General features: G+C 39.1%; 1 protein-coding gene across 11 annotated transcripts in view; it reads left to right on the top strand.

The window, feature by feature from the left end:
• Positions 1 to 11,779, top strand: part of SRRM1 (serine and arginine repetitive matrix 1) — a 19,398-nt gene extending 7,619 nt beyond the window's left edge. For 5 of the 11 annotated variants that reach the window (XM_086764926.1, XM_086764937.1, XM_086764936.1 and 2 more), the window contains 13 exons: positions 1 to 200; positions 677 to 880; positions 1,399 to 1,512; positions 3,025 to 3,296; positions 3,441 to 3,521; positions 3,871 to 3,957; positions 4,615 to 4,759; positions 5,013 to 5,054; positions 6,980 to 7,084; positions 7,244 to 7,705; positions 8,578 to 8,764; positions 9,494 to 9,688; positions 9,905 to 11,779. The exon at positions 1 to 200 is cut by the window's left edge and continues 1 nt beyond it. In XM_086764926.1, the coding sequence (XP_086621052.1) occupies positions 1 to 200; positions 677 to 880; positions 1,399 to 1,512; positions 3,025 to 3,296; positions 3,441 to 3,521; positions 3,871 to 3,957; positions 4,615 to 4,759; positions 5,013 to 5,054; positions 6,980 to 7,084; positions 7,244 to 7,705; positions 8,578 to 8,764; positions 9,494 to 9,688; positions 9,905 to 10,009 (2,199 nt within the window). In that variant the 3' untranslated portion in view covers positions 10,010 to 11,779. The remainder of the gene's footprint in view (positions 201 to 676; positions 881 to 1,398; positions 1,513 to 3,024; positions 3,297 to 3,440; positions 3,522 to 3,870; positions 3,958 to 4,614; positions 4,760 to 5,012; positions 5,055 to 6,979; positions 7,085 to 7,243; positions 7,706 to 8,577; positions 8,765 to 9,493; positions 9,689 to 9,904) is intronic. The other 6 variants (XM_086764928.1, XM_086764927.1, XM_086764929.1 and 3 more) reach the window with 6 other exon arrangements.
• The last annotated feature ends 690 nt before the right edge of the window (positions 11,780 to 12,469 follow it).

Genomic DNA, 12,469 nt, shown 5'->3' with positions numbered 1-12,469 from the left:
CGCAAATCAAGGTCTCCTTCCCCTCGAAGGAGGTCGTCGCCTGTCAGAAGAGAGCGGAAACGCAGCCATTCTCGCTCCCCTCATCACAGAACCAAGAGCCGTAGTGCCACTCCTGCACCAGAAAAGAAAGAGGCGACTCCTGAGCCAGAACCCTCTGTGAAACCAAAGGAGACTGTTGTTCAAGAGGCACCTTCAAACAGGTAAGTGTGACAACTTTGTCTAGAACTATATATTACCTTTTAAAAAACGGTAAATATCTTAATACCTGTTTAGAACTTGACTTGGGGAAATGCCTGCTTCTCCCTGTCCCCCTGCAATGACAAAATAATTTATTTAATAATCTTCAGTAAGATTTCTTCTCTGTGTAGAATTCTAAAGGCAGCGCATTTAGCTGCCTCTGTGGTTTTATTGTCCTGGTCGTCTTTTCTGCTTCTGACAACGTCATCTTGTTTTCTAGCAAGTTGATGCATAGCCTGTATATTACTTTTTTCTTCTCTTTGAATCATTGTACTATGTTCTAATTCTTTTCACAGCTTTTGAGCAGGATATGTAACATCTTGTCCGAGGATGGGCAGGAGAATGTTCATTTTAGGGGAATATCTTGGCAGCTTCTACGATGTTACTCCAGGGGCTTTGGTTTGTATGTGCTTATAAATTATGTCTTTCTTTTTAACAGTGATATCCCAAAAGCTCCTAAACCTGAACCTCCTGTACCAGAGACTAAGGAAACTTCACCAGAACGTAATTCAAAGAAGGAGAGAGAGAAGGAAAAAGAGAAGACTCGTCAAAGGTCCCCAACTAGGTCCAAGTCAAGGTCAAGATCTCGATCACGTTCCCCATCTCATTCTCGACCAAGAAGGCGTCATAGATCACGGTCAAGGTAGGCCTTCAGTTTATCTTGATTGTGAAGGTTGAGAACTGAATATTTTCTTCTGAAGGTGCCACTTAATGTAATGTTCTCCATTAAAGTAGTGATGTTTAGACATGTTGAGCTATGGATGGTTTAGGCCAAGTGGGAAAGATGAATTCAATGCATAAGTGTGTTCAGGAGTTGTTTTCTTCCATCAGTTCATGCGAAGATGCTCACAGTGACTAACACTGACTGGAGAAGGAATGGGTTACTTAATGCTGGATATGGCACTTGTTAGATGTTTGATGCCGAAGATTACTTCTTTTTCTTTTTTCCCGTCTTTTGGATTATTTTCCTCCTTGATAGAGAGGCGTTGGTAAACTTTAAAGCACGGGTTGTGTCTGAATGTACCACTTTGCATCATAATTTAAATGCTACTTTGACGTGATGCACTTGAAGAAAAGCAACTTTATGCTTAATGACCTGAGGATAAATTTCCTCAAATCTGAAACTTAGTTGCTATTTATTTGAATTTTTGATTGTGACAGGTCCCCTAGAAGGCGACCAAGCCCAAGACGACGGCCGTCTCCAAGGAGAAGGAGTCCTCCAAGGCGAATGCCTCCCCCACCCAGACACAGAAGAAGCAGATCCCCTGTGAGGCGGTAAGATTCCCTTTTTTGAGACAAGTGAAAATGTTAAACTTTGAAAATTGAAGGGAGCATTAGTTGTGAGGAATGAATGTTATCAAAATTACCTTGTTCATCTTATACTACTGTCAGGTATGTGATTTGAGTGATGTAAAAATCACAGTGTAACTTCCTAAGTGTGTTGTGGGAGAACATAGTAGTACTGTGAAATGATTACTTTTGAGTTGAAATACTGCTGAGAATTCCAGCTTTTTCAGGAGTGGCAATTTCGGAATTGTAACTTCTTCAAATGACTCTGGATAGCTCCCAGCGTAGATTGATGTGACCTTTTTTTAATGATTTTTTTGCTTATATCTTAATACTTTTTATTTTCCCTGCCGGGGGAAAAAATTAGAACTACTAACTGGATTTTACTTTTTGGAAGTTGTTTAATTATGACTTAAATTTCCATCACATAAAATTTAAACTAAATTTTGACTTGGAACATATTACTTGGTATTCTTTTACTTGAAAAAAATCCTCAAGGTCTGCCCTCTGGTGTTGGAGGTTACATTTTTGACAGCATAGGCAATTGTTCTAGTAGCAAAGCTCTGAGTTGCCTTGCAAAGAAAGTTTCGTACTTACGGCAATGTCAAAACAGACATTTGTCTTCATAGGAAGATGATAGGTTCTTATGCTTCTCATAGGAAGAGGATTAAAGTGATGCTTCCTGTGTACAGTAGTTGTTCTTTTTTAGGAAGGAACAGTTCTTCCTTTTTATGACAAGATGATGACTATTTTTTTTTTTCCTGAGTTTGTAAAGATGTTCATTTCACACAGTTACTGGGAAACTGTGAAAAGTATCAAACCTGTGTTGCAAGAAGTACAAGAGCTCCCTTTCAGCAAATGTTTATCTCACTCAAGGTAGGGTTTATTTTTTCCAGGTTCTCAGGAATTCTGCAGCCAAAGGTGGATTCTGCAGGTACACAGTTGCAACAGAACTTGCCACAAATTTTGCCGCAGAATTCTAGAGGCCCTACCTTTTTAAAATGAAGTAAACATGAAAGATTAAAACATAAGAATGGATAGATTGCTTCTGAATTGTTAAGTTGTCTGGAATTTTTACCTCCTGATAAAAAAAAATTTAGTATACTTGCGCACTAAACTCTTAAACAGATCTGTTCTGAAAGTCATTAAATCACACGTGCTAACACAGAGAATTCTCTTAACCTCTCCAAAGGTTAGAGAGCCCAAACAAAACTAATTGCTCCCAGGAGAAAAGCTTAGTTGTAGCCTGTAGATTGACAGAAAGCAAGCAAAGGTAGCACTAACAATGTTTTGCTCACTATGCAGTTTAAAAGTAACCTTGAAGATTGGTTCTTATTCTCCTCTTCTACAAACCAAGTATTGAAGGCTGTCCACCATGTTTTGGAAGTGCTGTTGTATGTGGCTCTGTATACGTGCTTGCAAACAAATGATGTTCTGTGTTCATGCTCAAATATTTCTCAAGCTGGCTAGTGAGAATCTAATGTTATATTTGATTTACAGGAGAAGACGATCATCAGCATCCTTATCTGGCAGTAGCTCTTCCTCCTCCTCCTCACGTTCCCGATCACCACCAAAGAAACCACCTAAAAGAACTGTATCCAGTCCTCCTCGTAAAACGCGTAGGCTCTCTCCTTCTGCAAGCCCTCCTAGGCGGAGGCACAGACCATCCCCACCAGCAAGTCCACCTCCAAAACCACGTAGGTCTCCAACACCCCAGCAGTCGAATCGTGCAAGAAAAAGCCGTGGCTCTGTTTCGCCTGGCAGAGCATCAGGTAATCAAATAAAAATTTGTCTTCCAGCAGCTTTATCATTTTGTGCTTTTGTTCTCTCAAAGACAGTGTGTACAGTTTGTATGAGCAGAAAAGCGTGCAAGGGTGTAATGAATTGCAACTGAGTTATTTGACTTTGTCTCTTAGCACCCAAACATAAGAGTACTGAAAAAAGAGAATCTCCTTCGCCAGCACCAAAACCGAGGAAGGCAGAACTGTCTGAATCAGGTATGCCTCACTTTTCAACGCTGGTTTTGGGTGGGGTTTTTAATCAAAGATGCATGACAATAAAAGGCAGATATTACAGCGCTGAACCCTCTTGGCTGGCATTGAAAGCAAGAGTTTTCAGAAGTATAGAGATGATCACTCATGCTGCCTCAAGTATTTCTATCTTAAGTTTTCTTGGAAAAAAGCTCAGCCAGAGTATACTCCAGCCTTGATGTTATCTTAAGATATATACTTTTTTTTTTTTTAAAAGCATGCTTGGTGATCTACTGTAATACGACTTTGCTTCTGCTTAATAAGGCAAATTTGTGTCTTCAGTTTAAATATTCTGTCTGTGTGTGTACCTTTTCAGAAGAAGATAAAGGAGGTAAAATGGCAGCGGCAGACTCTGTTCAACAGAGGCGTCAGTACAGAAGGCAAAATCAACAGTCTTCGTCTGGTATGGATGACATAGATTTCCTAAAACTGGGTTGTAGTTTACTTTTGTGGGAAATATTTAGTGTTACATTCAAGTACTAATTAAATTATTGGCTATGTGCTGTTGTAAACTTAATTCTAGATTTACCTTGCATAATGAAGTAACTTTAATTATTGCTTATGAAGAGTAAAGTATAATTTTTAAAGATGATGGTATATCTCTTGTTAATTGGTTTGCATTGTTTAAATTTGCACTTCTAAACTCCTACAGTCACACACAAGTACTGTTGCTATGGATTACTTAATCTGTTGTTGCAATAGGTTATTTGCTAATATTTTGAACTCTTGTATGCCTGACATCAGTAAATTAACTTGGGCCTCGTATAAGTTTTTGTCGACTTAATGTTTCTGTAACTGCAGTTCACCTTTTAAATTACTTGGCTAGTCAAATTTTATGTGGACAGCTAAGTTGCTGCAAATATTTTTTTCCCTGCTGTGATGCATTCATTTATCACTTGACTTCAGCTAACAATTTTTAGTAGAACTGCTTTCAAATAGAGCCTTCTTATTTAGTGGGAGAGGAGGTTAGTGGTTTAAACTGCAGTATAACCTTATCAGTAACTGTGTTAGCAGCGTTAGGAGAATAATCTTCCCGAGCGTGATTCTTCTACATTTATAGACTCTGGTTCTTCATCTTCATCTGAAGAGGAAAGACCTAAAAGATCCAATGTGAAGAATGGGGAAGTTGGTAGACGCCGACGTCATTCACATTCACGCAGTCCGTCACCGTCTCCACGAAAACGACAGAAGGAATCCTCCCCTCGGTAATTTTTTCTGAAATTGAATGTAACTGATGCCTTTTTCTTACTATTTAGTTAACGTGTCTCCCCTACACGACCGTCAACAAATACACAACAGAATTCAGTCATGTCCAGTTTGCCCAGTCTTGTTTCAAGATTGCATTCTTATGCTCATTTGTTAAGAATTAGCCTGAACTTTATTTGAACATGTTCATTTTTGCCTCAAATATATGGCAGATAGATTTGTCTTGTTTTGTTTTTCCTCCACTGCTATCAGGATGCAGATGGAAAAGAGGTGGCAATCGCCAGTGATTAAAAGGTTGGTTAGAAATCAGTCTGTTAAATAGGATTTCCATATAGAAAATCATTTAAACAGGCTCTCATTTATTTTGTCATGGATGAGTACTTGCTATCCCTTGTCTTTTGGACTTGCATGCTCAAAGTAGTAAGGTGAGGAAAATTGACTGGTGTGTTCCTTAATGTGTTGGATCTGGGACCATTTCACTGGCAAAAAAAAAAAAAAAAGAAAAGAGGAACACCTGCTCTGTCTCCTTTGTTGTTCAGTATTTGTTAATTCACATAAACCTGCAGCCACTGATGTTACAGTCATGTTATTAGCATCTTACTGATGCCTGAAAACAACTGAATGCCTGTATTCGTCAGGGGTTTTCTTACGCTGTATACGCAGATTTGAAAGTTGAGTGAGATTACTTTAATATTCTTGCTGCCATTAACATTCTGGCTAAAACTCTTTTATAGACGTGCAACAAGTGATTAAGATCTTGATATTCTAAGTCACAGATAACTGGAATTTTCAGAAGTCTCATTCCTCCATTCATTAGATGTTTGGAACTACTAGTAATGGGCAGGTAGTAGACTAGTGGTGAACACGGTCTTTAATTTCTTGTGTAGGCAGTATTGTTAACACTTTTATTTGTGCAATTGTTTGCTCTGTGTTGATCTCAGGATATAGGAAGGTGCAGGAAGCTGGGTGCTCGATGGGTTTATTAATCTGAATTAATGACCCTTGTGAGCAATCTGTGATAAAGACTTAGCTAGAATATAGTTGCAGCACATATGATGTATGAGATTGACTACTTCTGCAAATGTAGACCATTCTAGTGAGGGATCTTATCAAACAATTCTATGTAAAATAGATGGGAATTCAGATATGTTGATCTGTTTTGTAATATACTGAATTAACCTACTGCTTGTTGTGTAAATACACATGTTTAATTAGGGCAACCATGGCATTTGAAGGCTCGTATTTTTTTGGATCATAAAAGAACATTGCCTTTTGGAGCCAGCTGTTCTGTGTAAAAAGTGTAACTTACTGCCTTAGAGAACAGCAGTCAGCATATTTGACGTCAAATCTCAGCTTATGTAGATGAGCTGCTTTGCTTTTTCATTACTCTCATTTTTTCCTTTATCCAGTCATTTTATCTGAATTGCTTTTAAAAAAAAAGGAATGTTTTACTTCACAAAATACCGATATTTCTCTCCTTTAAAACTCAGTAGTGTTTGATTAAAATTTCCCTTCCCAGAACTCTGTTGTTAACCTTGCAGAGCAGAAAATGGTTCATTTTGTGAATAACTTTAATCCAGATAGCTGCAGATAGCAACAACTCTGATTTTCCTATGCCTTTAGGAAATAAGTCGTTTTGGATTTCAGATCTATAGATAAAAGCTGTTTTCAGAAGCACAGTTTCACACAGTTTAATCTGATCCAACTTCAGACTGCTGCTGAATGCAGTTTTCGTCTGCCTGACACAGCTGGACATTCTCACTTCCTCCCTTGTGTTGGATCTAGCAATCACGTCACTACATGACAACATAGGAGTGTTTCTGTTGAATTAGTCTCCTGGTGGATCAGGAAGCTGATCTGGCTCACTAGATGATCGCTGGATTCGCTGGTGCAGGGGAAATGGCAGAATTGAGCTTTCAGGAGAAGAAAATGCGAGAGAGCTGGGCTTCCTTTTTGGCTACAAAATGCAAATACACCAGGTTAAGCAGAATGTAAAGACTCGTGACTGGTGTAGTGGGCTCTGAGAACTGCAGTAAAATATGTGTGGTCTCACACTCTTTAGAAAGACTTGTGTATATTTTTTTTCCATCATTAGTTCTAATAGAATTTCATTTTTGAAGTGCATGAACAAGATGATTTTGTATAGTGAAAGCAGAAGAACAAAAAAGAATCTCATGGCTCAATTGCAACTCTTGTGAGTAATCCCTTTGTCTCTTTAGTAGGAGGAGGAGAAGTCCATCGCCTCCACCAGCCAGGCGACGACGCTCTCCTTCACCTGCCCCTCCTCCTAGGCGGCGGCGGTCACCTTCATTACCTCGTCGAAGGTAGCATATTGCATTTTTGTCATGTTGCTTTTGGTTTGTTGTAAATAAAACTCTAAATAATTTTTAGGGAATACTTTTTCCCCTCTTTGGGCAAATTGCAAGGCACTTGTAACTAATTCGCATGCCTGTGTGGCACCTGAACATGTGTTTTCTTTGTAGGTCTCCATCACCACCCCCACGCAGACGCTCACCTTCTCCACGGAGATATTCTCCACCGATACAGAGACGATATTCACCTTCGCCACCGCCTAAGAGAAGGACAACTTCTCCTCCTCCACCTAAACGAAGGGCATCACCTTCTCCACAGTCGAAACGCAGAGTCTCCCATTCACCACCGCCAAAACAAAGGAGCTCACCAAGCGCTAAAAGGCGTTCACCTTCGATATCTTCCAAGCACAGGAAGGGATCTCCTCCCAGTAGGTCCAATCGGGAAACACGTTCACCACCACAAAACAAAAGGCATTCACCTTCACCACGGCCTAGAGCTTCTCATACCTCTGCGAGCCCACCACCACCACCACGAAGGGGAGCTTCAGCTTCACCCCAGAGAAGACAGTCTCCATCTCCAAGCACTAGACCCATCAGGAGGGTGTCAAGAACACCAGAACCTAAGAAGACAAAGTAAGAAATTCATCTTTATTGTTGGTGATTTTGTGAGGGTTCTTGTTTGTTTGCTTTGTTTTAATGCAGCGGGAATAGCATGCAAACCGTTCTCATATCTTGAGATTGCTCAAGCGTTGTTGGCATAGTGTTGATTTTTGGGAAGTTTATTTGACTGGAAGCATCTGTTAAAATAAAGTGCAACACAGGGACAAGCATTAAAGGGGCTTTATGTGGGGTTTGAGGGGTCTTTTAATAGTACGGCAAAGCGTGGGGACCGAGCATGTGGAAGGAAGTTCGAGAGAAGTTTTGTGGCTAGCTTTCTTTAAAGAAAAAATGGACTTCTTCTTATTTTGAAGCTAACTGCAGAAGAGAACCGACACTTTTCATTAGCTCATAAGTCATTTCATAAGCAGTCATCCAAGAGGTACAAAAAGACGTTGACTTTTGGCAGTTTTCTTTAGTGTGATGCTGCTTTTACAAGCAGATAGTCAAAATATGGTGCTGGCTTGTTGATTCTCTCAGAAAGAAAATGTAGTGTCTTTCAGTCTTTCTTCATTGGCTGATAAACTACCATTGCTGTTCTCTTGACTTTTAATGTGGTTATAAATTAGTCATATCAGAAGAAAGGGAGCAATCATTCCTGAACAACAATAGTAGTATTGTTTAACAAGCTGTTAAGTTGCAATATCCTTTTGCATTATGAATCTATGCTGGTATTAGATTGTTTTGCCTTTTGTAACATCACATACCAGCAAAGTAACTAATCATTAAGTGGCAGCTTTTACCAACTTAAACACATATATTCATCTGGCTCTTTGTTAATTTTTGCTTTCTTGTTTTGTTTCATACCTCTAACACTAGAATCTAAGTGTAGCTCTCCTGTTTTTAAGGGCTTCCACACCAAGTCCACGATCTGCAAGACGAGTGTCTTCGTCACGGTCTGCATCAGGGTCACCTGAGCCAGCACCGAAAAAGCACCAAGGACCTCCATCTCCCACTCGGTCTCATTCCCCTTCTGCAAACTGGTCACCTGCAAAAAAGGCTAAAAGCCCAACTCAGAGCCCATCACCTGCAAGGGTATTTGTTTGCTAATAAAAGCAATACTGGTTTGGGTTATATGGCAGGTTATTTTCATGAAGACTTAGCTATAAGCTTATTCATGGGGTGTGGGGGGGTGGGGAATAAAAATCCTTGCAGTGATTTTTTTACATAGTTAAAAACTTCTTAAAAACAATTTGTAACATGAATTTTTCAAACTTAACATCTGAGTCTGAAAAAACATACTATTAAATACAAATTTTAACTTCTGTAAAAAAAGACTCTTCCATGTCATGAGTCTACATGAGTTTCACGGTCTGTGATGTAGAGGTGGTCTTATTTATGCTTATTAGTCTTATGTGCAAACTCAGGCTGTTCCTCACAGGAGGAGAACAGATTGATTGGCATCCTGATGTGACAACTTCCGTTCTTTGCCAGAGGAGTGTTTGGGGGAGCTAGACTCCACCTGCAGTATTAATTTTTATGAAGGGGCTTGCTTGTCGTTGCTATGGCCAGCATATCGAGTTTGCATGGTGTTATGTTCTGTTCTGAGACACAGCACAGCTGTGCCTTACAATATCTCTTTTCTAGGATTGCTTCTGTCAGTTGGTTGGGAATGTGACTTCCCCCCCCTTCTGAAGACGGTGTTGAATTTACTGACTTTCATATGTTGCTCGGTCCATTCACATTTCCCGGGAAGGTTGTGGGCTTGTAGTATTTGGAAGCCTTAGGGATTAGATATAATATCTGTTGAATTGTCTGTTACAGAATTCAGATCAAGAAGGAGGTAGCAAGAAGAAGAAGAAAAAGAAGGATAAGAAACATAAAAAGGATAAAAAGCACAAGAAACACAAAAAACATAAGAAGGAGAAGGCTGCAGCGGCTGCAGCAGCTGTTGCTATGGCTGCAGCAGATACCACCTCAGCACAGGAAGACCAGGAAGCAGAGACGGAACCCAAAAAGGTAGGAATTTGGTACCTATGCTTTACTTTTTTGGAGTCCAATGTAGGAAGACAAATGGAGATGAATGTACACGGTACTCTTGATGGTCTAAACAGCACTCTTAGTTCAGAAATGCTGCTTAGTGTCATGGTTTTACCTGATGATTTGCAATATTGGGAGGGCTGCAGCCTGGCTTAGCTCTCAGTGTTTGAAGAAATGCTTTATCTTTGTTTGAAGGAGACAGAAAGTGAACCAGAAGACAACCTTGATGATCTAGAAAAACACCTGCGAGAGAAGGCACTGAGGTCAATGAGGAAGGCGCAGGTGTCGCCACCATCCTAGGCTGATTCCTTTGATATAATGTACATTTTATTTGGTTTGTACTCAGAATTCAATTTCAAATTGCTAAATGTGTTTGAGCTTTAGAATATAACATTTGTTGTAATAATTGCTAGGTTGAGGTTCACCATGTACAAAGGGCATGGATTTACATTACAAAAGGTGTCCACAGTGTACTAGTGACATTCTTTCATTGCCAGTCAACATCATTTCATTTAGAGTGAGACTTTTTAGAAGCAGTAGGAATTTGTTTTGAAGGTTTTAAACATGCCGTCAGTTCCCTAGTTTCTTTGAAATTCACCAAAGCCTTTAGCATAATTTGTGAGGGTCTTATTTGACTTCTTTTGTATCCACTTACATTATGCTACTAACCTTTGTGGTTTGTAAGCTTGCCCAGAAGTAAAACCACTGCAGAATTACCGAGGAAGTAGATGTATTTTAATGCTTTCTACTGTTGCCTGTATAGTCTCCATTAAAGCGACTCAAGAATAGCAATTTAGAGTGGTACATAAATGAAAGCATGTTGTTTACCAGGACACTGTGGGTTTATATTGATGTAACATGTTGATTTGGAACACTGGAATTTCATTTGTATTTTTCTGTTCTTTTTTTAAAGGGCAGTTTCCATGATCAGCAGTCCCAGAAAAAAATTCCTTCAGTTACATAAATTTTGTTTGTGAGATGTTGTTGGCCCATTCATAAATCTTGTCTCGTTACGGTTCTTCTGAATGGTATGAGCAACTTTCAGAGATGTGGTCTTTGAAAGTGTGAGGAACCTGAACTTTGGATATTGTCATGTTTTCACTGTTTTTTGTTTTTGGTTTTTTTTTTTAACTAAAGCTATATAAAGCTTGTGGATTAAACAAAATAAATTTCTAAATTTAAACAGATGTTGCCTATTTTTATATGAACATTTACATTTGTTAATCAGCTTTCTTTTGTACAGGGTTAATGAATACACAGATATGAAAAAGTATTTGATCCAGTATGCTGGCTTCTGAAAAACTGGGGCTTCTGTTTTTAACTGTCCTAGGGGTAGCAGAAATAGCCCTGTGCGAATTCAGTGATGCTCCTGTTGTGTCTGGATTGGTGTTCTTGCGAAGCAAGAGTAAAACCATCTGCCCGGTCAGCTCTCTTTTAGGATGGATAAGCTTAAAACAAACAAAATTTGCTGGTGAAAATTGCTTGTCATAGCAAGTAAAATATTTTGAGGTCCTGCAAAACATTTATGGCAGGTCTGCGTTAACTCAGTTAAAAGCTTTAGTCATGTAAGCACTGGTTTGAATGCTCATCTGAAGAATCCTGGTGGCTCACTGCCTTTTTCATAATCATGTTTGAAACTCGCTGGATTGCTACTGTTGAATTTTTTTAAAAATTCAAGCTCTGTTTCTGAAATCAAGTCAATTCTGAAGTCTGAGGTTCCTCTGGAAGGAGGAATGGAACATGCTTTTGAAACTTTTTGTCTTGCATCTGAAGTAGATGTGATGTGCACAATTAAGTGTAGATATTTGATCAGTCTTTTTCCTTGACATCCTGTAGGGTTTTAAAGTAAAACAGGTATTATGTAGATACTGGATAGAAGGGGGTATCTTTAAAGTAGCTTCCTTCTGCGCTTCCTTATATGCTGAATCTTTTGTTTCTTAGCATAAGTATCCATTGTATGCTAAAGTGCTTGTACTTAGTTCAACAACACTTGAATGTTGAGTATCATCTGTTATTAAATGTGTATAATAAATTCCAAGAACTTTCTGGACAAACACATTTTTAAAAGTACATCTGAGTGAATTTGGTGCTTATGAAACTACAGAACCTAACAACGTATTGTGGTAATCTCTAATCTCTTTGCCTCATTAATTTTTTTATTTTTTTTTTTCCCCCTGTGATGTTCCTTGGCGCCACAAATGATTCTGAAATTCGGTTTTACAAGACTGTACCTCTGCAGTCTTCACAAGGAGTTAGTGCCTCACTCTTTATAATCTGAACCTTACTTTCATCTGGGTTTTGTGACCACTGTGTGCCTCTTGATCTCAGGACTACGTTCAGTGCCTGAGTCACTGCTTATCTTCCCTAATACCCGTTTTTCATCGGCTGCCTCCGGGACTGCAGTTGATAAAGGACTTCACTGTTGGTTTTGGCCAGGTCATGAAGGAAGACTGGCCTTCCCAAGACTGTCAGGTGTTCCCTGCCTTTTTTTCTTTGGAGTTTCTATTTTTGGGTGCTCCTTCCTTCTCTCTTTCTTTTTTTTTTTTTTTTTTTTAACCATCTCTCCATAAAGAATGGTTTAAGTTTAAAAAGCAATTGAATATGCTCTTTAAGAAGACTATAACTTCTAAATTGTGTTTACTTTAATATTTTAATGCTTTCCTACTTAGCCATTCATCCACATCCTAACATTGCATTCAAATACCAGTCCGGTGATAGCAAGTCTTCTCATGAGCTGCTGTAAATACTCTTGCACAGATG

The sequence above is a fragment of the Chlamydotis macqueenii genome, chromosome 22 (assembly GCF_036417535.1).
Source record: "Chlamydotis macqueenii isolate bChlMac1 chromosome 22, bChlMac1.mat, whole genome shotgun sequence".
NCBI lineage: Eukaryota > Metazoa > Chordata > Aves > Otidiformes > Otididae > Chlamydotis > Chlamydotis macqueenii.
Note: the sequence above shows the minus strand (reverse complement) of the source record. Positions and strands in the feature narration are given on the sequence as shown.